Source organism: Argopecten irradians, chromosome 3 (assembly GCF_041381155.1).
Source record: "Argopecten irradians isolate NY chromosome 3, Ai_NY, whole genome shotgun sequence".
Classification (NCBI taxonomy): domain Eukaryota; kingdom Metazoa; phylum Mollusca; class Bivalvia; order Pectinida; family Pectinidae; genus Argopecten; species Argopecten irradians.
In genome coordinates, this window is record NC_091136.1 from 27538225 (window position 1) to 27564240 (window position 26016).

A 26016-nucleotide genomic window follows, 5' to 3' on the forward strand; every position below is an offset into this window, starting at 1 on the left:
ATGCTCAAACGTAAGATTTCTTATTAAGATATTTTAAAAGTGTTGTTTTCTGTCTTGCTTGAAATGTTACATATCTCTGAAAAGGAAAACTACAAACTTTTAGTGTATGGTTCTGCTTGCTAGATCTTACAAAGATTTTTATAGAATGTGTCTGATCATTCCAATGTTCTCTAATAAAGCGTTAGTAGTAGTCAACAACAAACAATACAAGTAGGTGATTTCCTTTATGTATCAGGACATTCAAAGAACAGACTGTACTTTTACATGTATTTTGACATACGTAATATTTACAACATTTTAGGACAATTTGTCTTCATTTCCATTTCATTGCACTTTTACATAACATATATATATATCTATTACAATTCATGTGACAAGCAAATCATACTTTAACTATTACACAAGTCTTATCATATAAACTACGACTGGAATTAAATCTTGTAATTCATATTTTAACAAATATCTAAACACAGCCAGTTTAAGAACATTTATCCTACAAGTGATGTTGACATTGTCATTGTACACCCACTATATACATTTTGGTGTATTCAGACCTGACAAAAACTAAACTTCAGAATTTCAGCACAAGTGCCAATTTTAATGACCTACTTAAAAGTGAAACATTGTTTGAAAGACAAAGATAATTGTACCATTATTGACATCTTTTGTAAATATCTTTAATAATTAAACTTGCAGGAAAAAATGAAAACATATGACCAAATGTCTTATAATATAAGCTGTATTTTGGCTTAGGACAGAAACACTTTTTTTTCTCTTTTTCAACCCTTGCCAAAACAAAGAGGATATTTTAAGACACTTGCCATGAATTCTCTATGCTTATTTAATAATCCAAACTATACAAATATATATGACAATTCATAATGGTGAAAAAAATAGTGATGAAAAAAAACTGGAGGGAATGCTTACGAAGATTACATTGGTAATAAATTACTTTCCATGTAAGACACATATAAACTACTCATTGAAGAGAAAAGAACTGATTCAAATTTGAAATTTGGAAATTTGAATAACTGACACAGTACTCTGTATATAGACCAATCAATTCCTTACAAAGAAATTGTTTGGTCATACAATGTAGAAACACTAAAGTCACCAATGGTGATCTATTAGAAATGGGACAAAAATCAGTTACACAAGGTTTGGAGAATTAAGACAAGCAATATTGTGTAGTAACATTTGCTTGTTGAACTTCGTTGCAGTGGTTTATCCAAAGGATTGGCCTGGTCTTGTCATTATAATCTGATATATCAGGTTTATTGAAAGACAGGGCCAATGTATGTTGAATAACACAGATTTCTGTAATATTCACATTATACGATGCATAACTCAACATCAACCAACTTTACTTTGCATGTGATTTACTTTCATGAATTCATGAAAGGTTTTCTCCACGAATTAAAATCTCCATCATTTATAATTAGTAGGCCACAAAATGAAGTACAGTTTACAGTACCTGGGAAATTGTTTCTTTACATCAATACAAGTGTTTATTTCTTTGACGGGACATCTTAGTTTTACACTGTACCAGCATTTCATATGGCTAAACGGAACAGTGGGAAAATAAATTAGATAGCATTGAAAGTTTTGTATTTCCAAACTTGTTTATATACACTACAGTAGAATAAATAATCTGATATATAATCATCAACATACATATTTTAAATGACTTAATGATTCCAGTCATGCTATGGAAAAATTGATTTAATGAGATTTTGCCAGAATTTAATAGGATATGTCGTTTAAATATTTTACAAAAATGACATCTTTTAAAAGAGATCTCTAAACATGAACAAGATCATGTGACATGTACAGTAAAACAAACTCTATATATACAGTATAATGACCTTCATTTTAAATCATGAAAGACACCATTAATTCATAATAAATTCTTAGTACATCTAACAGGTTTTGCAGAAAGATATGATCATGTTCATCAAGACTTGAATTAATGGGATACAAATTGACAACAAATAAGGTTAAATTATTACAAATACAAACATTTATCTGGCCTTACCTTGCCACACATTGTAAGTAGATTTAAGTACACAATAATCATTTGGTGGCATTGTCATGATGAAACCAAAGTAGGATAATGCATCCGTATAAATTATCCCCCGTAAAAAAGTGAGTTTGTGTATATTCTTAAAATATAAGGAAAAGAGGTAAAACTGTATAGTGCCCTTTTCAAATTACAAAATAAATTGATCATTTATTCATTCAATAAATGAGATATCTGGCTAACTCATTAAATTTCAAAAAGCAAAACAGCAAATTACCAAATATTTAAATTTTGTATATTAAGAATTTAGATCAAATGATCAGTTTAGACAGATTAGCTAACAGCCAAACAGAACATTTACACATCACATTTAAAACTGGAATGCATTCGTGATTACTCCTGGTTTATACAGCCACAAGCACAAGCTAGAAGCTAAGTATACATTATTATCAAAGTCGGCAATAAAACCCAGGCAACAGTGAATCGCTAAAGGAACCTGGTGGGTTTATCATTTGGTTTGTCAACCTTACCACATTCTGACTATAGCAGTCACCACATTTTCAACTGTTACTTAAAGATAGTAATCTACCCAGGACTTCAATCATGATGTCCTTACAGTGTATTCAATCTCGTTACAAGTTGTCATCATTAACATTATTAAATTACAACATGTACAGCTACTATTAGTTTTAAAACCCCTATCCCAGTGATCTGATTGGTTACAAATGTGTCCCAGTTATAACCTAACTATAATTCTATTGTTAGCACTGTGATACCCGGAAACCATATTTGAGCTCTGAACTAATATCCTACTGGGTACATACATGGTACAACACTGATAATCATACTTCATGTTAACTCACTACACATACTGTCACCATGATAACTAGATGTCCACACTGACCAGTACAGAGTTGTCTCCCCTTTAGGGACTTCAATGTGTCTCGCATATATTTATATATATATATTTTTTTTATATTATACCATTCTGTCTAAAATGCTTCATATAACAATTGTAGAATAAGAAAGCTTTCCATTTAAACATGGCACACTTAACACATCAAAATCAGAATAGTCTGTTCATTTTTAAATGAAACATTTCTGTAACAGGAATGATTTTATCAGTACATGAATTCTGTCTTTGCAAATTACTGAGATATCTCCCTTCAGGAAAGAATCATTTATGACAATATTTTTTATGGGCAAAATTCACAACATTTTCTTTGAAAGATATGGTGTAATACTCACAAACACATGATGTCACAATCAATACCTGCCTGCAAAAGCAGATAGCTCTTTAATATGCAAAGACAGAATACAGCTGAAGGGAGCACTTATTTGTTACTAATCAAACTGATTACCTATAATTACCTAACATAAACACTTTAACTGATGTCACTGTAACATTTAACATGTATCCTATAGTACATGATACTATCAACAGGAATGAATCAAAAGTTACTTTCGTATGAGATTTACTTACAATGAACACCTGATCAGCACTTTTTACTACACAATACAAGTACACACAACAGTGGAGGTATCTACTGATGTTTTCCACAGTTTCTTTGTCCAAAGAGGACCTTGCTAATATCTCTAAAATATCTCTTTTAATAATGATAAAATATATTGTAGCCTGAACAAAATTGTGATTTTTTTCAAGTGCTCTAAAAACTGATGTGCTGTATAAAGTATCTGAATAATTCAAACAAAATGTTCTAATGTGAATGTCAAAGTTTTAAACAGAGAACAAATCACAAGCCGCCAATAGAACAAGCTCTTAAATAGTCTGCTTTAATATTATCCTCATAAAACTTAGAACACTGGTATGATATGTGTGGTATGTTCGTAGACATTTGACTTCTGTATATGTGTGGTATGTTCGTAGACATTTGACTTCTGTATATGTCTGGTATGTTCGTAGACATTTGACTTCTGTAAATGTCTGGTATGTTCGTAGATATTTGACTTCTGTAAATGTCTGGTATGTTTGTAGACATTTGACTTCTGTAAATGTCTGGTATGTTCGTAGATATTTGACTTCTGTAAATGTCTGGTATGTTTGTAGACATTTGACTTCTGTAAAGACATTTGACTTCTGTAAATGTACTTTATAGTCTGGAGCAATCCAATTTCAGCCCAATGTGATATTGTACAGGTTGATAACAACCACCATAATCTATAAACAATATACAGATAACATAACTATCATGTTTTAGGGCAGCATTGTTAGTGTAAAAGTACTGACATAACAGCTAAAATAGGTACTTTTATAGTATGCTGTACTGATCTATACATTCTATATGTCATACCATACTTATCCAACATTAACCCCATAACTAAAGATACCCCATCCAGGCTAGGTCTATTATTACCTATAGTACATGATACTATCAACAGGAATGAATCAAAAGTTACTTTCGTATGAGATTTTCTTACAATGAACTAAAGGCTAGGTCTATTATTACAAGTTAAAATCTCAATATAACAATTTCTTAGACATGGATGAAATCACTCCACAATTCCTAAGTTGATGTGTGTCCCCTTGAGCTTGTAGTAGAATATATGCAGTAGATTAGCACTTTGTTAATCCTGGTATGTTCATATGGAACAATGCCTGTCATCACAGTTCAGTAATGAAGAACTTTGCGTTCTAAATGTCCAAGCCATGTTCACGCTATATCAGAGCTCTGTTTGAATGGAAACATGAGAGCTCTCGCCTTCATGAAGGAAAGATTTGGGAGGGAGCTAATGACTTTTGTTGCCTCTGGTGTCAAGTTCTCGGCCGGCCGCACCTGTCGCATAGTGGAGTTGGTCTTCAGGTTAGCTAGGATGTTCTCTAGAGGCTGCATGGCTGACTTCGAGTCACGCTGGCCGTGCATCAACTCGGAGTCAAATACTACAACAAAAACAAAAAAAATTATATATCTAAGTTGAACAAGTGCACAATGACTTAGGTAAGTAAATTCTGTGATTTCCAATATGTATGGGTAACGCCATATTACAATCTACCTTATAGAAAGAGTATGGGTAACGCCATATTACAATCTACCTTATAGAAAGAGTATGGGTAACGCCATATTACAATATACCTTATAGAAAGAGTATGGGTAACGCCATATTACAATCTACCTTATAGAAAGAGTATGGGTAACGCCATATTACAATCTACCTTATAGAAAGAGTATGGGTAACGCCATATTACAATATACCTTATAGAAAGAGTATGGGTAACGCCATATTACAATCTACCTTATAGAAAGAGTATGGGTAACGCCATATTACAATCTACCTTATAGAAAGAGTATGGGTAACGCCATATTACAATCTACCTTATAGAAAGAGTATGGGTAACGCCATATTACAATCTACCTTATAGAAAGAGGAGAAGACCAATCTTCACATTTTAATTACAACAATCATGAGAGCTTGTATCAAAGAACTCGAAAAAACAACAAATTCATCTCTTAGCTAGAAAAAGTATTTAATTATATATCTTAAAATCTTTTACATTTCTTAAATTGGATAAATAGGATGAATTTGATTTTGCTATGTATGACTACACATCACAACAACAGGATTTATTCTATATAGCCCTCAAGTTTACATGCTATATATAAACCATGCATGCAAGGGCCCGATGGGCCTGTATCGCCCACCTTTGTTTGTCCTGGTACATACTATACACAGCCCAAGATTTTACACGACCTTACATGAATTGAAAGTCAAAGCCATTACCCAGCTTTGGTAGATCTTTAATCTATCCTTCTACAGGATCAATATTGAGTCATTAGATCTCAAAGTGATTAATAAGAAAAATTTAAAAGATTTAAGCATGGGTATTTCATGTGATCATGAAATTAGGTTAACGATAATTGATTTGAACAAACGCTTGTTAGCATACTACAAGCCTGTCTGACAGACTGAAAGAAGACCGACGTTTATGGGAGACAGAAAATATAATGGATGCTGCACCATAGCTTAAGCTCACTAGTTCTTCGGTGAAAAAGTTTCTATAAACATCCATCAAGTACTGGTTGCCCTAAATTAAGGGGCTTGTGGTTATGAAGGTGAAATAATATCAGTCATTTCATCTGTTTACTAAAGGTGACTGGACAAGGTTGACAAGGATATGAGCTGGTTTCGGGACCCATGGGTAAAGGACAATTTACTGTCGATAAGTGCACCTTCTGGTGATTATGACGTCACAAAAATCACATCAAATGATGATTTCATCATCACAAGGTGGTGGGACTAATTGATGGTATGTTGCACTTTATGTCGTTTTGGGATCTCAAAACCCCTGTATTGTATAACAACTCATTGTCATCACTGACTTTCAGATATACCAGAGTTACTTCCCATTACTTTCCCAGTGAAACGAAGAGAAGTAAGATTAACTAACTCTGATAGATCATAATGTAGCTAGCTCTTTATTGTACATGGTTATAATCAATTTATTTAGCATGTACCAGATAGATTTAACTATATTATTGATAGCATCACTGACTTAAAATTTATGTAAAAGAAAGGAGTACATGTATACAAACAATGGTGTACAACATCCATATGTCTGAAGGGAGGGGTTGTGCATGATATAAGCTTACAAGACAGACCTAGTGCCTAGAACAAAATAATTGTTTTATTATGCAACAGTTGAACATTAGCTTATAATTTGATTAGAATATGTACAGTGAAACCTTACTATAGAGAATAAATAACTGAAATTATGGCAGTGAATGATTTAAAATCGACATTAACTGTCCAGCATGTTGCTGTTCTGACGGACACCGTTACATATTACAGAATAATCTTAAAGTAAAGTGAGGTTTCACTGTACCGAGAAAGTTTCATCAAGCAACTTATTTATTAAGAAATAAAATCCACTCAATTAGGAAATTCATGCAACCTGCAAATAATTGATGTAATGAACACTTCAGTTATAATTTTAGCTTTAAACCATAAAATACAGTTGAGTACAATAACATTGATTAGGTCAGAAAGAAAATCATTCCCCCGGAAAACCACAATAAAACTGAAACAGATACATTCAAATGATAAGTGTCACCAATACATCTATAGCCTCTCAAAATGGTTCTTACCCCAGTCCCACTCATCTGTTGGTGGGAAAAGATCACAGGTTTTTGAGATGTGAGGTTATATTATTCCATACAAGGCTGGAAACTTGGTACCAGCATATAGAATTAGATACATGTCTATATATTGTCTATATTCAGTCAGAAGTAAATAGCTCTATCTCAGAGAGAATTAAAAAGATAAGCTTACAAGGATAGGTGTAATTGGGTAATCTTTAATGTAATATTTGTTATTTGTGTTCAATGCTGTATGAATACAACATGTTTTGTTTTATTTATAGATGTACTATAATGCTGTAAAGAAGTTTGTAATTGCCATGCTGATTATGTTTAATAATTAAATATATACATTGCTACTGTTAGCGTTCTACTGGTAATACAAGTAAATACTGAAAAATACAAAAAGCTGGAACTTTTCAAAAGAAGCATGCAATGAAGAGTTTTCAGCAAGAATACTGTAAATTCTTTAAGTTCATTTATAAATCAATCTATAAAAGCCAAATAAATGAGAGAGTATTAAATCAACAGAGGGATAACAATGAATCAATTTTGTAATATATAAATAATCAACGATTATATTTATCATACTTGCACTGTAAGAGAAGCATATAGAGTATAATAGGAAAAGGTTCTGTCTGACATTTGCAATGATTTGATTTGAAATTTACTGTTGTGAAAGAAAAATATCAAACAACTATCAAATTCTATAATGCCTCATGATTATCACAAATAATTAAGAATGAAGAAGATGCTTATTTTCTACAGCAATATTAATTAACTATAAATTCATATACAAGCAAAAAATACAATGAAAATACATGTATAGTTTAAAAAGAGATGAAATATCTAAAACAGCAGCCTACATATAACCCTACATGTATAAAGTCCCTAGAGCACAGCAAACCAAACACCCAAGTTAGCTCTACTTATAACTACACTCACTATTAATGGCAAGGCATTTAAGAAGCAATTCAATAGCCTAAGGATTCCCAGGAAAATCTATTCAAATGTTTTCAGATTTTCAAATAATGTATACATATATATATCGACATTTTACCAAATGTTTGTAAAAGAAATTATAACTTAAAGCATATATAATTAGGTATTCTAATTTCATATATGTACTGTCAGAGTAGCTTTAAACTATAAACAATCTATGTCTATCAATTTTGAATTCTGTATAAATTCTATTACTTGCTAATTTATTGATATCTAGATCTACTTATAATATGGTAATGAATTATTCCTCCATCTTTTATAATTTGAAAATTAATTTGTAAATAGGAAAATGATCCATGTATGGACTTAAATTTGAATGCAAGTGTTTGATTGATTTAACATCCTATAAACATCCAGGGACATTTGTCGGTTTAGGAGGTGGAAGAAAGTTGGAGTACCTGGAGAAAAACCATCAACCAGCTGTCAGTACCTGGCAACTGCCCCACATGGGATTAGGATTTGCAACCCAGAGGTGAAGGATTTCAGGCAATATGTAGGGATATCTTCATCACTCAGCCACCGTAGCCCCATTACATTTGTATATTATATAATGTAAGTATAAAAACAGTATTATTAGTAATAACTTGCCTGGTAATATTATTAATGGACCCTAAACCAACAACGTGTTAGCTAAACAACTGTGTGAAAAATGTTAATTAATCTAGTTCTGACATAACTTAAATATAATGTAAATGACTATAGTATTATAGATATCTTACCTCCCATCTTCGCCACCGCTTCTGCTTCTTTGACAACTAAAAAATCCAATTCAAGGCTTTTACTGTTGGCTGTAAGAACAGATTACATGTGTTAGTAGTGCCAGACCACTCCATGTGATTACAGAGTTAGAGTAACACTTATATATACATATAATTATGTACCCATGCTCACCAATAAGACCACCTTTTCATGATGGATTTCCATTCATACGAGGACAATTGTACTTTCCGTATAAAATTTCAAGGATTTCAATGGTCTAGTCCAAAATGCACACTGAAGATTTGAACTTGCTTGATTTTCAACATTTTTTTAACATTTTTGAACATAAAGAAAAGAAATTGAAATGCGTTAACATAGCATGCAACCTTTGAATTTCATGGAAAGAAATTTGTGTTAGTATGTAAACCTTCTGCTTTAATTTATTTATGGAGATTTTCAAATAGAATGCAGAGAAGTTATCCTATACTAATTTGTAGCCATATGTATAACCAATTAACCTTTTCAATGATGCTGTCAGGCACTTACATGAACATATAGTTACAATATAAATATAGACAGTGTTAATGTTAGAACAAAACATGCAGATCTTACAAAAGGGTCCAAAATATAAAGATTTTCACAAATTTCAATGTTTAATATACTAGATCATAAGCCAATTAGTAGTAGAGCATTCAGTTTAAATCTGCAAGATAGTGAGTTCTGGGTAAAACATCGGTTAAGAGATCTAAAAACGACGTGGGTAAAGTACATTTCACTGTCAGTCAGTTCTACCTTCCATTATTTGTGACGTCACAAAATTCACATCAAAAGATGACTGGAAGGCGGGACTAATTGACATTAAATTGTACTATACCTACATCATTTTGGGATCTTAAAACTTCTATATTGCCTACCACCTCCAAACTCCCTAGATTATAATTTTACAACAGTAGTAGTTACATTTACTTGCTTTTTAATAGAAGATCTATAGAATACCATTTTCGCAGTGCTACCTTTTTTAACAGCTTCAATAAATTACTATAGATGAAGTACAGTTGAATCTCAAACTCATATCTAAAATACTGTGTTCAATTTGAAGCTTTGTAACTTTTCATTCTATATTCAAGTATAATAAGACTCAATTTTTCTATTCAGCTACTACAGACTTCAAGTTACAGAGGTTTGACTACTAAATGTACTACTATATTATCATATTATGTTCTAAATTATCAATACTGATATGACGGACCCCATTTGTAATAACAAGACGTAAAAATCATCTAAGCATTCTAAATGTATTTTTTTTCCGGGGGAGACCCCGGACCCCTTAACACCAAATTCTCACGCCTTTGGGCGCTCGCAAATTCATCGAATGCATCGTAAAAACTCATCTCAGCCATTCTTAATCGTAATTTTTTAGCACCAAATTCTCACGCCTTTTGGGTGCTATCAAAATGCATCGTTAAACTCATATCAGCCATTCTAAATCGTAAGACTTAACAATTCTTCGCCGGGTACAATAATTTCATCAATATGCATTTGTAACGGTGGGGTACTTCCTAACAGTGGGTGCAAGTACCTACATATCTAGGGACTACTGGTGCAGATATGTACAGACACTATACACTTATTTATATATATTTCGTACAGACACTATACAATTATTAATATATATTTCGTACAGACACTTATTTATATATATTTCGTAAAGACACTTTACACTTATTTATATAAATTTCGTACAGACACTATACACTTATTTATATATATTTCGTAACAGACACTATACATTTATTTTTATTTCAATGTAGAATATTTTTTATGGCCAGCAGTACAGGTGTCAGTTTTATGTTTATTCAGCTTTATTTGATCATTTATTCACATGTTATCAGTTAACTTTGAAAAGGGCAAATAAGTCCAAAGGCCACATATAACTTTTTATAACATTAACCCATTCTCCATTTCTTTTTAAGAAATTATCAAAAACTTGATGTTTGCTTATGGAAGACAAAACATAAAACTTATTAATTTTTTATACTGAAAAAGTAATTAATTAAACAGTACTCAAGCTCTGTTTCACAAAAATAAACAAAAGTGTTAAGTCATTATTATCATATGCATTTAACACTACATTGTAATTTTAAAACACAACCATATTAGGAAATCCTAATTTAAGTTGTCCTTCAATTGAAGCCAGACACTCAATCCTTGCTGTGAGTTAGTTCAACTGGTCTGTGTAAAGAGAATCTGTGGCAGGATAGAGAGAGTGATAGACAGATGATCTATAAAGACAAATGGTAGGACAGAAACAGTGAATAAGCAGTAGTGATCCAACGATTGTAATGCTTCTGTCAATTAAACCTCTGAAATCAGACAACGCTTCACCTTAACCAACCTTTTATATATTAAATTCATAATAAATTGTAAAATGAGCCACCCCTTATATGAGCTGTAAAATAGGTATTGTTTGACCTAACCTACTACCTAGTATTTTGATATATTGCATATATATATTATATCATACATATATCTATACAGATTCTTGTACTAACGAATTCAAAAAATATATAAGAATATCTGAGTGTTCGCAGAGAATTCAAATGACTGAAGCATTAAAATGAAAACATCCATCTTAGCCTTGTCAGGTCTATTAGCATTGTACCGATAGATAGTGATCAAGTATATATTTGAATTTTAAATTAAATACCCAAAATAATCAAAACTTCCTCATTTTTACATAAGGAGAGAAAGATATGAAATCATAAGCAAAAGTCTGCAATCATATACTGGTGGAGTTGTTTTAGTACAGTGCTTGGATGACCTGGTTGGACCTTGGATGCAAGATGAACAAAAGAAAAATGATGGCTGTGAGAGACAAGCAGAGGAGAAAGAAGAAGCAGTAGAGGATAAGTGTATACATGTACCAATTTCTGCTGCAATGTCGTGTTCACTACCTGTAAATTTAACAGAGATGATAGCAGGTAGAATGCTGTGTATCAATGTGTCTTGTGTTATATATAGCCCCTGTACTGGAGTCTATGTATATTGTTTGTTTACAATAGTGTCACGATTTCGGTATATTTCCTGTCGAAACCAGTTCATGCGTTAGGTTTGGTTAAGCTAATTGGCTGGTAATTATTATCAAATGTATTGTTCATTTTTATAATACAGATTTTTTTTTTAAAGTACAAAGAAACATGTGATTAAAGTATAGTAAAACAAACTGATAGATAATGATCCTACCAATCTACTATATTCAGAGATCATAAAATTTTTCATGTTGCAATACCAGGTTGCAATATTCAAGCTTTTCTATATAATACTGAGCAATATATGTACATATATAACTGAATATATATACATGTACTTATGTTAGTATCCGATATATATACATGTACAGTATCTTCCATGCAAAAAACTTGTTGGCATATAAGCAGAGAATATATCTAATACCCGAATTTATTCATTACTTGAATTGCTCATGAAAATTCACATTAAATCTGAAACTCATTTAAAACTTAACTATATCAAAAGTTGAAACGATTATGCATACTACATTGGAAAGTAAATGGTAGTATGAAATCTATTTTAAATTTACATATATGTATGTCATGTTTATAATTGTATATTGAAATGTGCATATAAATTATTGTAAAGTATATATAAAGCAAGAACTAAATTAAAAACAAATTCATCTCAATGATTTGTAACTATAACATAAACGGTAAAACTGGGAAATGTAAACGTAAAAATCAGCTACAAGTTAGCCAGCCTGAATTAACGAAGGTGTAACTGTTATATAAAACCACCGCTACGACTGTCACCAGAGGTCGACCTGCTAAAGCACTGCATGCAGGTTATCTGACAGGGGATACACCAGACTATGGAGGTAGTACCGATGTACTTACCTTCCAGGGGGTTAGTAAGCCCACTATTGCTCCAATCAAACTGTACAGGCGGGAGGTCCTGAAATAGTCACGGTATAATGTCAGCCGGCATACACATATCATACCCTACTGCTGGGTAATTAGTAGGCCTATACCATAGTCTATCCACCGTCCAAATCAAATCCTCAATATTTATAATCTGAATCGCAATCTTTAATCAAACTTGATAATGATTTTAGGCAAAATTCAATAAAATTGTAACCAGCGTTGATCAGATTATGGTCTGTTGAGCAAATGATAGCAAAATTCATTCATCAAAGTAAAGACAAGAACTATGGTCATATGATTATTAGAATTCTGAGAGGGATATGGAATACAAGTCATTCCAGAATAATATAAATGTAAAACTAAGTATAGATAAAAAAAAGTGCTTGAAAAGGACCATTATTACAATATTCCTTTGACTCTATAAAAATCCTGGTATGGGTTTAGTTTTGTGACTATATATCTTAATAATGCTGAATAGATTCATATTGATTAAATATGAGTAGAAAGTGGACACAAGTTTTTGACAAACTATCAGGCATTGGGCTCTACAATGTGTTACCCGATTTCTAGTTTTGAAAGTGGCTGTCATTCGTTAGTATATACAATGCATGGGAAATTCAAGAACTTTAGTCAAATTTCAAAATTGAAATCTTGGATTAGGTATAAATGATGAACTGGATATATCATATATTTATATAAATATGTGTAGACACAATGATGGGCAGAGTATTTGATAAAATGACAAATTGGTGGATTTTTTTTTAGATTCTTGGAAATATAACTTTATACCAAAAAGACCAGCATGCAACACCACTACTTTATAGGGGACAATTCTATACTACATATTATACCACAAGACACCATTACATGCATCAGTGGTGATGTCATACCAGGGCTGATATGTATAGGTAATGTTACCTTGTTATCTCCCTTGTGACATACCATCAATTTTTTTTTATGACAAGGGATGTGTATTTTAATTTCTGTACAGTAAATAAGAAAATTCGGAGAACAAAAATGGAAGTAAGGATAAGAAATATAAAAAGAATACTTCTTACATAAATGTAATGGATGATATCGCAATGTATTGTATTAATTAGCACCTAAAATGTTGTATACCATGTCCCTTGGACATTTTAGTGTTGTGTCCATGTAGAGATATGGTTCATGTTTGTATAAGGTTTTCTGTTAGAAGGTGTAGAAAAAAGATGTGAAGGCTTGATTATAAAACACAAGTCAAGACAACACATACACGGAAACACAAAGGTGAGGATGAAAGAGAGTGTACAATGTTCATCAGACATGAGAGGAGGAAGGCACAATGTGTCACACATATACACGACAGATGTAAACATTCAGGAGGGTCAGAGAACAATAGATAATGCAGGGCTACACGATGGTAGGTACAGTCGTGTATGCAAAAGTTAGGAGTTGTAATCATGTCAGGATACAATTCTGCAGAACTCTTTATGTGACGCACAAAGAAATTGAATATTTTACTTTGTGATTCAGTAAATAAGGCTAATTCATCTTAATATTCAGGAATCATATTTCTGCCTTTTTTTTTACAAACTGATTTCAGCCAAAATTCCAACATAACATTTCCAAGATGCAGTGCACACTATCAAGAAAGGTGTTTTTAACATCCAAAATCAAACTACCGTTACATCATAAAATGTATATTTGATATGTAAAATCACAAAACCTTGGAAAATACTTCATACAATACTTTGTGTAGTCATGATTATTCCATGTGAAAAGCTCTGCTTGATTTAAAACATTTAAGAAAACATACATATATGATTTTTTCTCCTGATGTTCTATTTTTACCTGACTAGCTGGTTTGTCCTCCACCTTGGACGTGTCCACCAGTTTGTTGGCGTCTGATTTCGTCTCAGACGGAGGAGTGGGCCCCTTAGTTGGCTCCAACAGCGTCAGGTTGGCAGCGTACATAGGAACAGAAGGCTTACGATGACCTAGCAGCTAAAAACAGATCTTGTACTTCTTAATCACAGTCAATTTTAGTATCGTAATAAATCCTATGGTGAAAGTTGTTGTCTTCTCTTTAATAACGGTGACTTCAGAAATTGAAGCATGAAAACTATCTTTTTTATGGAATCTATGGTCTATATAAAGATGCCAGACCTTTCATTATGTGTGCTTGCTCAATGTGATAAAGTGATTGGTCTGTAAAGCTCTGGCATCTATATTGACCATAAATACTATAAGATGATAATTTAATGCTTATGTTTTATTATTTATTTACTTTAAAGGTCTATGCTTTAAAGTTAATGATGTTTTATCATGTAAACTGTTTATTTACAATGATTTAATCATTTAAGATGTAACAGCCATTTGACGGTGAACAGTTGATATTTCCATGTCAACGTCAAGATTTTAATGATGTAATTGTCATGTTTCAGACATCATTTAAGTCCGATAGACTTCACTTGTATTTGTAGTAATTGTGACATGTCAATGTAAATATAACTGAATTAACGAAAATTTCAAAATAAGAAATTTTTAAGTAGCATATTTAATATATATATCTGAATACAGGTAGTGAACAGTGAACTATTGTTTTGTTAAGTTGATATTGATAGGCAATATGAATACCTATTTGACAAAGTATAATTTTATCCAGAGCATCTAGCTTGTCAGGTACTTGTTGGAAAATCATACTTGGACCTTTATATCACTTATTTACTGTGGTATGAAATCTAACCTGATTGCCATATGAATCTTCAGATGACAATTCCTGGTTTGTGAGTTGGTATAAATCATTGTAATTATCACTATTATTACTTACGATGTTGCGGGTATCGATGCGTAGTGTTGTAAACAGTTTACTGTTGCTGTGAGATTCCGACCACAGCTTTGACAGTTGTATTGTACTGTTAGGCGACTTTAACTTAACCCAGATCTGAGGTCCAGTTTTGGATCTGAAAAACAAACACCAAATGCATATGTTCCAGTGTCAGTCCAGGTTTGACTTAGACCAACCATATATGATATAAAAGAAGCTTTGATTCTTTTCAGTCTATGCTTGTTTCATCATCCCTGAGCCTCAGATCCAAAGAAATGTTATGGTGACAAAGATGAGACAATGAAGTATGTTCAATAATTATATCATGGCTTTGTTTTAATTTTAAGATTGATTTTTTTTTATAGTAGTTTTCATTTTATTAAACCTTGTTAAGTACACGGCAAAGTACATTATTTTTGCTGAAGCAGTCATAGGAAATAGACAGTATTGTAAACACACTTACACTTTATTAATTTATATATGTACAGATCTTACTTGTCGTCCTGTGTTACTTCGTTTGGACAACAGTCGTCCAGAAGGAGAGGTGTTTTAGTCGCTGTATCATGGTCCGTTCCGACAAACTCCGGGAAACAGGAAGTGATCACCTCAGATGACGTTTGCTTGACCATAGGCTGAAATGTGAGACAATAACATAAATACATGGATACTGCTGTCTCTGAGACTTAACGTTATTCAATTTTAAAAGAAACAAATACCTCTGTATAGCTAAATTCTAAGATGCTAAAGATAGTAAGAGTCATATCTTACATAAATCTTACGTAACGGTATAAAATGTATCTTTTGAATCAAACTTTATATAAATCTTTAATTATATAAATCTTCCGTAATGGCATACAAGGTGTCTTTTTAATCAAACTTTATATAAATCTTCGGTATCTTATATATATCTTCTGTAGCAGTTACATGTAGATATACAGACCGTCTAACTCATCAATCATTAAATTGTCCATTGATAATTATAGGTTTAAAACATTTTTTTTTTAAATTATTTGGTTAATGTGTAACTTTTCAGACTTCTGTTTAAATCGGTTTAATTTAATCCAAAGATATTTGCTGACAAACCTTTGTCACTGCTGGTTCAGGTTGTTTGAATGCAGCGAAGCCACCAGAGCCACTGTCGGAATAACCCTTCGGTGGTACGGCGTGTTCAAAGTCCTCGAAGTCACCAAAGTCATCCTCGTTACTTCCTGCACCAACCTGGTCCGGAGTAGGCGGAGCCTGGAATGTCGCCCAATCGTCTTCATCCTCATTATCACCATCCGCTGCAGACGCTGATGGAAATGCATTAAAGCCATCAGATCCTGGCTTTGCCTCATCAGTTAGTACTGTACTTGTACCCGAATTATTTTTACTGGATTCAGAAGTAAAATGTGAACTAAAGTCAGCAAAACTATCAAAATCATCATCAACATCATTATCATTACTACAATTTCCTGAGTTAAAATCTAAACTTGCTATCTCATTGTTACTTGAAGTTGTTTGTGGAAATGATTCAGACACACTATTATCTGTAGGTTTACTACTATGGAAATCTGCAAAATCATCAAATTCATCATCATCATCATCATCACCATCCTTATTGACGTGCTTGTCATCAGATTTGCTTTCACCAAGCGTTGTTGGTGACTGATCAGTACCAGAATCGTCTGACTTAGTCACACACTGATCTGGTACACTAAACTGAGGTGCGGAATTAAAGTCAGCAAAGTCATCAAACTCATCATCCGAACCTTGACCACTAGGGGGTTCTGGCTCTGAACCCTGTTCACAGAGGGATTCCGGCTTGGTAAAGTCAGTCGCCTGTACATCTTTACTTTCTGAAGAAACAGAATCCTTACATAAATCTTCTTTGCTAATCACATTAACTTTTTCATTATTATCGACAGTTTGCTTTATAGAAATATCACAGTTTTCTTCTAATTTGGCTTCCAACGTTTCTTCTTTCTTTTCAGAACTGTCTTCTTCTGATGAACTCAAGTCTGTAAAAACAAATCCAGAATCTTTCATCTCTTGTGACTGTTCCGTAGATTCTTCATTGTCCTCCACTTTATGGAATGTTTCACTTTGTTCATCATCAGCCTTTTCCAATGCTGAAGAGTCTGAATGTTTCAAATCAATCTCGGTGGAATCCTGGTTTTCTTCCGGTTTGAGATGTGACTCTGCCTTACTAGAGCTATCTGTCGTTATAGAATCACTACTCTCGCTATCAAATTCATTATGGCCATTCTCTGTCACTTCATTAGACACCACTACCATACAATTGTCTTGAACACTTGGTGTATGTCTTGGACTGTCTTCCAGACATGCGTCACTAACATCTCCTTTGTCACTGCCTACCCTATCCACATCTTTTGTATCAGGAGATTCACCTGTACCCCTGACATATGCACCATGGTCATCATTGATAGTCTTATTACTTTCACTCTGCTCTGTTCCATCTCCTCCATCTGGACATGCCTCGGAATGGTGATATGTAGAGGTATCTGTAGATGAGGTACTTTGACTGATGTGTTGGTCGATACTTTCACCAGGAGATACTTGTTCATGTACGCTCTGCTCTGGAACAGAATCACTTATACTGTCTTTATCTAGCTCACTAATTTCATTCTCGTTGATGCTTTCAGATATCTTATCATTTGACACCTGACTATCAGAATGAAAGCTGTCCTTGCATTTACCATCATTGTTTTTCGTGTTTGGAATTTCAACATTGTCTTCTTGATTCTCTAACCTATCCATGTTTTCCATACTGCCTTTTAAAACCTCCTTTCCTACCGAAGAATCTGAATGAAAATCTCCAAAATCATCAAGATCAGACCCCTGTGTCTTATCTTCTAGTCCTACATTTTCGTCTGACTGAGGGAGTGGTGATATGTCCGTACTACACAGACCCGAATCCCCAGCCGATATAACACTACTGACACTGTCAAGATTACTCGACCGACTTTTGTGCATTGTTATATGCTGATCGTCACAGGACACTATTGGACTTTCTTGTACATTTTCGTTATTCACTTTGTCATCTGCAGATTTTAATGGCAATTTCATACAACCTGATTTAATGGAATTCTCTGTGTTACCTTCTGTTCTGGAATCATTGTTAAGTATATTATTATTCTCTGTCTCTGGAATCATGTCACCATTTTGTAAGCAGTTTGTCTTTGAATCACTTGCAAAAGCACTAAAATCTGCAAATTTTTCAAAATCACAATTTGGAGGTTCGTCTGGAATGTTGTTCCACTGATCATGAGCTGAAGACTGGTCAGAAAAAGCCTGGAAATCATTACCCACTGTGGCGGTTGCAAATGTCCCAAATTCATCATCAGCGTCATCCCAATCATTGAACCCTCCCCCACCATCCTCTAAAGGAGGGGGTGAGGACGACACCATGGGGATAAAGTTAGACATCTGGGCTGTCAGTCACAAAATACCCAAGCGACTGGATCCCTTCACATCATGTTCATCTTCTGCAAGTTCTTAAAATACCTGAAAAGAAACAAACTAACAGTATAAGAATAGCGGAATGAAACTTTACCGAACTGCTGAACTGCTAGCATAATTTACATTAAAGATGCATGCTCCACCGCCGACAGAGTAAAAACGTTACTCATCATTTGAACATTAATTGGTGTTTAATCATGTATATACATGTCTAATTAACACCAAAAAAAAAAAAATATAAAATAATTCATATTGCTTTTGGTGCATGCGCAATCAGTATTTCATTACATATAGGACATAGTGCCACGGAATTTTTTCGGGATGCAATTAATTCTTTTAAATATTTTTATATTGAAGAAAAAGTAGAAGCTCAAATTTTTCAATGGTGGTAATGGTATAAAGAAAGTAACTTTTGAAACTGAAGAAAAATACTATTTCGTCTGCTCCTGTTTTGTATTGAGAAAAAATACTATTTGTCAACCGTGGAGCATCTTTAAGAAATAATTAAAAATATAAGAATGTGCAAGGTTCTGGTGAGGAATTTTAAAGGATCAAATTTTTTTCAGAGCCAAAAAATACTAAATAAATTTGCAATGATATATGTTTTTCTACGTCACACTATGTTTTTTATAAAAACTCATCTATAGTATACCACAATATTGTATATGTTCAAATTTGTAAAAAAAAAAAAATCATAAATTACATTAATATGCGGGTTATTTTAAGAGAAAGAAGTATGCTCCCGACTGCGAGTTAAACTATGCTATGATGTTAGCATTTTTGTATATTCTGCTATGCTATACATTAATAAGCACAAGTATGACCAGGCCTTTGTAAACACTCAATATCATGTTATACAATAATTAAGCAATTGGCAGATGTAGCAGGTTTTTAATTGTAATATACTGTACATATTGATATGTCGCACTACTGTATATCAATATAATTTATAACATATGTCATATCATTACCCTTGTGCAGTTATATTATAATTTAGCTGTGATGACGTAGCTCTGAACGACGGACGGAAGATTATTTAATTTAGTTGGTAGATCTACAGCAGCAACTGTGCTGTCTGAGGTCACAGGTTCGAACCTAACTGGTTACACACTGCTCTCGCCCCTGTATGTTATATTTGGTGTCACAGACCAGGAGTCGACATTAACTATTTGATGGACTTGTCCCTTCGGACAGTGAAAAGAAACTATATATATATGTCCGAAGACTGGCTGCACATATATTGAATTACACTCACACTTTAAACAATCTGACAAGAAGATTGAGTCCGAAACCAAATCATTTAGCCATTATATACTCTGGACGTAATCTTTTCCTGTATTTCTTTGCGTTGTTATAAGTGGCATAATCAAATAAATATCAAATGTTTCATATATTGATTTTTTAACCCCATATTCATGCATTTAACCTCCCACACATAATACATACAAAAGGGATGTATTATCATCCATGGTCATAAACACATGTGTTCTAATGAGTGTTAACATACCTGTACAAATGTACATAGCCGTAATGTTTTTATTATAAATTTTGAGAACCACATTTTATCGTAAAATTGTCAGATTTGCTTAACGACACCGTATACGTAGCTTTGATATGAGACACCCCTTCAAAATGGATACAAGATATCCTTTAGAAATTCATTACATTAATGGCAATATTTGCTTCAAGATATCATAACGATGAAAACATGTGTTGGCTTCATATCTCGGTGCGAGTCAGTGTCATTTTTTTCAGTAAAATTGCCAAACGTCAGAAGGGGGTGGGTCATGTTGAATTGCTTTTTTCTTTACTTTTCTATGATACCAGTGACGAATATGTGTGAAATAATAGTAAATTTGTGGCGTCTAAAAATGTTAAGTTGGCAATTTCGGACGAATAATCATGGTTTACCTGAATTTTTTATGTCAACTGTGAACACGACACAAAACAGCTGCCATAGTGGATAATTTCCCAGAGTTCCTTGCAATGACTTCCGGTTTTGTTTTTTCACAAGTTAGCTCCCTTGCACTGTAATGTACTAGACACCCCGGTATCGTTTCACAAAGCTGCGTAACTTACGAACGTTCGTAAATATCTACGAAAAAGTTACGCAAAACTTGCGAAATTCGTAAGTGCATTTCACAAATGTTTTCGTAACTTTTTTGCGTAGCTTACGAAAAGACGCTGGAATCCTCGTTCCTACTGGCATTCTAAAATGGAATGATTTGGCAATTATTGAAAAAATATCGTTTAAAATCAAGTGTTGAGAAATATGTTATTAAAAATATATAATCATTCTTCAAACGTGCATTAAACCATTGAAACAAACTTGAACTGCATGTTTTCATCTTGTGGCATAATATATAGATCTATATACACTATTGTGATGTCACCTCTGATTGACCGATACCTCTGTCCATGGAATAATAGAATGAGGGAATGATGCACAATGTATTTAATGGCATTCTTAAAGGTTTGTAAACCTATTGGTGACAGCAAATGGCTTGAGTGTGCGCTCTTAGGTATGTACGAAGAATGTTGGCTTTTTTGCATTTTTTTGGGGGGTGGGAGGGGGGGGGTGGGGGGGCGGGTATTTTGGGGACTGAAACCACTTTAAGGTAGCTCCATACTTTTGGGAAAACCCATGTCATTTTTTTCTAACAGGTCTTATTTTCTTGCAATTTTCATGTAGATTTCAAATCTGTAAAGATAAATGGGTGTTCTCGAACTACTTTTTGAGATATTTGAGCTTGAAATATACCATCCATGCAAATTTGCTGACCGAAAATAGAAAAATTCGTAAAATTATGCTTTCTGTAATATTAGGGTGAATATAGTCTCGATCCTGTTGATTTTTTGTCCTAAATTTCTTACGATAGAACAATATACAAAACTATTTTATTTTTACAAATGCTTACTAATTTTTGTTATTTCCAAGGACCCTTTCTATACGTAATTATCATGTTTTGCCATATTTTCGCCCGTAAAAAATCAATGAATAGACCAAAAAGGAAATGAAAACCCATGTCAATTTCACAATATTTGTATATGATATGCCAAAGGTAATATGTTTTTCAAATATCATACAAAAACACGGGGTCCTCGATCAAAATTTCACAATTTTGTAAGCTTGAAGTTTGTAACTCGCAACCCTACCCCCATTTCATCCAGTGCTAAGATGGGTTATATTTGACTATTTTTTGAAAATCATGCCGCAAAAAAACATTCCACATCAGTTCATACGTTTTTGTGATATTATATCTGGTTTATGTCTGTTTGTTTTTATGATTTTCTCCAAATTGTGTGTTTAAAGGAAATCCGTATGCGATTTTTTTAGAATTCCGGAATTTCGGTCCGGCCGGGTCCCCTCTTATGATTTATAGCGACGAACGCCACTTCCGGTGTTTAAAAATCCATTCCCATTTACGACAGGGACCGCAAAAACCACAGAGATAGCATATAATTTTCACTTCACTGCTTTTATTTGATTTATTTAATGATTTTAAACATTCAATATTATATGTAGACAATTTTCACCCATTGAAAAAATATCCAAGTGTGATGTCGTGGCGTATCGGAAACCATTCTGGAATTCAAAACAACCTCCGCAACTTCCGGTATAGCGTCATATAAATTGGCGCGATTTTCAAAAGTATGGACCTACCTTAAGTGGATTTTGATAATTTCAATGAAACTTGTCAATACTCTTATAATCTTTATTTGGAAAGGTCCTTGGGAACGGAGGGGGGGGGGAGCAATTACGGAGGGGGGGGGGGGGCAATTGCATACACACTTGCGATCCATAACCCCCCCCCCCCACACACACACACACCCACACTTCCTACGCCCCTGTATATGTCTTGCATAATATATACAAATTCAATAAAATTTACAGCAGACAGTTCAGTTATATGATAAATTTGAGACAACGATCACGACCAATCATTTAAGTACAAATTACGAGTACAATGTAGTATTGTCAAACAAAAATACCGATTTAATAGGGCAAAGATTTGTGCAACTTAATTAGCATCGTCGGAAACCCACGAGTCACCGCCCTACGTTTGTCACAAATCACTCGTGGGTTTGAGTCACCGCCCTACGTTTGTCACAAATCACTCGTGGGTTTGAGTCACCGCCCTACGTTTGTCACAAATCACTCGTGGGTTTGAGTCACCGCCCTACGTTTGTCACAAATCACTCGTGGGTTTGAGTCACCGCCCTACGTTTGTCACAAATCACTCGTGGGTTTCCGACGATGCTTAATTAGATGCTCTCCAATATAGATGTATGTTACAGTACCGTGTAACTTATATATATAAATTAGACTTTATACAAAAGACATTGAAAATGAAATTCGTTAAATGCAAAAAAAGCCCTTTTTAGTAAAAAAAAATCTTTTACAAGACTTTAAAATGCAATTATGTACGTGGATATTGAAATAACTGCAGCATTTGCAAATATTATGTTAGAAGATCCAGAAACAAATCAAAGAGTTGCAACGTTTCCCAAGAAAGCTATGGATGAACTACATGTACATTTAGTTCTGGAGAAAAATACAAGGGTAATGAAGTTAAGTAATAGCAGCGAGTATGAAGTGATTACGTATCATTATTTACATGTAGTATTAAGAAACCTTATATGTAGAATATACACCTCCTGTCACTATTGGTAAATTAAAAACGTCAAACTCTATTACATCGTTAGATTATTTATCTTGAGCTTGATTTTGATACATTCACCTCTAACTTGCCACGGCTGATCAGTGGTTTCTCTGGGTACTCCAGTTTTCCTTCACCATCAAACCTTGTTGATGCTGTCCTCTATACTACTGTTTTTAAGTTAACGAGAACTGAATCGTTCTTACATGACACTGACTAGCTGTTAGTAGGACATTAAATTAAACAAATAAACAATAAACAGCGTACAATCCAAGACAGTCTGAACTGATCAATGTTAAAACAAAACGCTGAAATTATGATAGTTTAATTATTTAGTTGATATGATATATGTTTCATAACTATATCAGCAAATTTGGATAAAAGTACTTTGTGACCTTTTCTGTGTTAAGTACTTATGTACCTACAATGTATATGAGTTATCTGATGGACGACCAGGTGTCAAATGTTGTAGTATTACATACTTTTATTTAAGCCTTTTGTCTGTAATGTGTATGGCGACGCATATATGTATTAGATTTGTATGGTTTTATCAGAGACTTACATATGGGACTCCCATTTATATTTCTGAGGATTTTTACAAAAAACCCAATGTCGTTGTCGAATACCAGAAACAGATGTACAGGACATTTCTTAATGACACCGATTGGTTTTTTGAAAGTTTCAAAGGTTTAGCGCAACATTGGTAGAGGATAATAGTCAAAACATACGTCATAATATGGACATGTAAAAGATGTATATGTGTATTCTTTTAATGAGTAGCAAACACTGCCTGAATATTACTGAAGAATGTTTTTTTATTTACAAATGTTCAAAATTTTCCTAGAAAATAGGGATGGCCTACGTTAAATTAAGGTGGATGCCTGACAATAAACGTGGAAATATTTTGTCTCGGTGTATAAAGGTCAAATTTTTCTGGTACCTGTCCTACCTATATATTGCCACTGCCCCTTCAATATGACCGTACGTGTGGACATGTCTCAGGTCAAACTGAGAAACTTCAATATTTACATTCCTGTCCTTGTCCATTGATATACGGACCGTGTGACTCGCTCCTGTGAAATCTTTAAACTGTCAGGGACAATAGGACATTTTTGTAACTCTATAGCCAACATTACATACATCGACGAGTTGACACATCATAAGACCCCGGTACATGTGGATTGCACTGTATTATTGACTATAAGACAGACTTTTTAACCAGGTCGACCGGATATATGTAATCGATAATATGTGGGCTAAGTAATCCGAATAGGTCCCACGTCTGTATGCCGGGTCAATATCATCTTATTGATTGGTATTGCTTATCAGTCAGCTCACTGTCCCAAGAAAAAGTAAAGCATTGATGTTCCTGTACAATAAAACACACTGTGTGACTTTTGATTTATATAGGAATAATGTACATGTGATGCGAAGGGGATGGTGTTTGAGCTGACTGATTCATAGATGCTGGAGATGGGGGTCCATGGATGGGGAGGGGTTGGAGGTTGGGGAGAGGGCACTTCATGTGTGTCAAGCGTGCAGAGATCGGTAGACTTCATGATTATGGGTGGGAGAGCTAGAGGTGACTTGATGATTCTATGGCGATGAGGGTATTCACGATTCTATGAAAGGGAGAGAACAATGCCATTATTCTATACAGTCTAACCTGTTACCAACTAAGGGACCAAGAAAAAATGGTCTTTATAGCAAAGCGGTCTTATTCACCAGGTCATTATGAAAATGTGGTCTCTATGGCAGGGTTGACTGTATAGAAGGAGAGGACACTTCCAGGATTATATAGGTGGGACCGGATAAGGTAGTGGTAGTTCTAGGTAACTATTCATAAGAACTACAAATTATAAAAAATGGATAGTGTGACTAACATCGCGACAAAATCTGCAAGTCACGAGGGTCTAAAAATTAGTGACAGTCTACGGATATATTTTAGTCTATGGTATAGATGTGCATAGACGTTTTATTTAAGGCTCTAGAAAATTCAGTATATTCGGTAAAATGTGCTATAATTATCGAAATTTCCTAAACACATGTCATTTTTAGCCATTATAGGATAGATTCCTTTTGATTGCGTGGTGGGGGGGGGGGGGGCGAGAGGGGGGTTAGTAGGGGATGGGAGTGCATAATTGGGAGCGTATAATTATAAGAATTTAAATGCAATCCTAACTTAAATCAAATCGTCTTAATTTTTAGAGAAATACAATTCAATATACCTCTCTTTTTTATTTTCCTTTAAAATCTGCATGCATGCAAAATAAGATAAAGGATTGTACATGTAATCTGTCAAAAACATTAGGTTCACATGTAGGTCGCGCGAGGAGCA

The 26016-nt window shown here is 33.7% G+C and overlaps 1 protein-coding gene across 12 annotated transcripts; it reads right to left on the reverse strand.

Annotated features, from left to right (window-relative positions):
- Nucleotides 1-211: 211 nt before the first annotated feature.
- LOC138318066 (protein starmaker-like) lies at nt 212-21079 on the reverse strand. Of its 12 annotated transcripts, none has more exons than XM_069260135.1 (10): nt 20929-21079; nt 16639-19062; nt 16051-16187; nt 15559-15691; nt 14580-14732; nt 12723-12780; nt 11739-11768; nt 8835-8870; nt 7123-7137; nt 212-4919 (listed from the first exon to the last, which is right to left on the reverse strand). In XM_069260135.1, the coding sequence occupies exons 2-10, from the start codon at nt 18982-18984 to the stop codon at nt 4693-4695; spliced, it is 3135 nt and encodes a 1044-aa protein (XP_069116236.1). In that variant the 5' UTR covers nt 18985-19062; nt 20929-21079; the 3' UTR covers nt 212-4692. The 12 variants fall into 12 exon arrangements, 11 of the variants coding, with proteins under 11 accessions (XP_069116236.1, XP_069116233.1, XP_069116240.1 ...); XM_069260132.1 differs by having other exon boundaries at nt 8835-8903; XM_069260139.1 differs by lacking the exon at nt 11739-11768.
- Nucleotides 21080-26016: the final 4937 nt, after the last annotated feature.

Excerpts from the sequence above, each read along its gene's own strand:
- LOC138318066 (XM_069260132.1), bottom strand. The coding sequence starts at position 18,984 with ATGTCTAACTTTATCCCCATGGTGTCGTCCTCACCCCCTCCTTTAGAG. Across the intron at positions 15,692-16,050 it reads GAAGTAACACAGGACGACAA|ATCCAAAACTGGACCTCAGA; the intron begins GTAAGATCTGTA and ends TTTGTTTTTCAG. Across the intron at positions 8,904-11,738 it reads CGACATTGCAGCAGAAATTG|CCAACAGTAAAAGCCTTGAA; the intron begins GTACATGTATAC and ends CTGTTCTTACAG.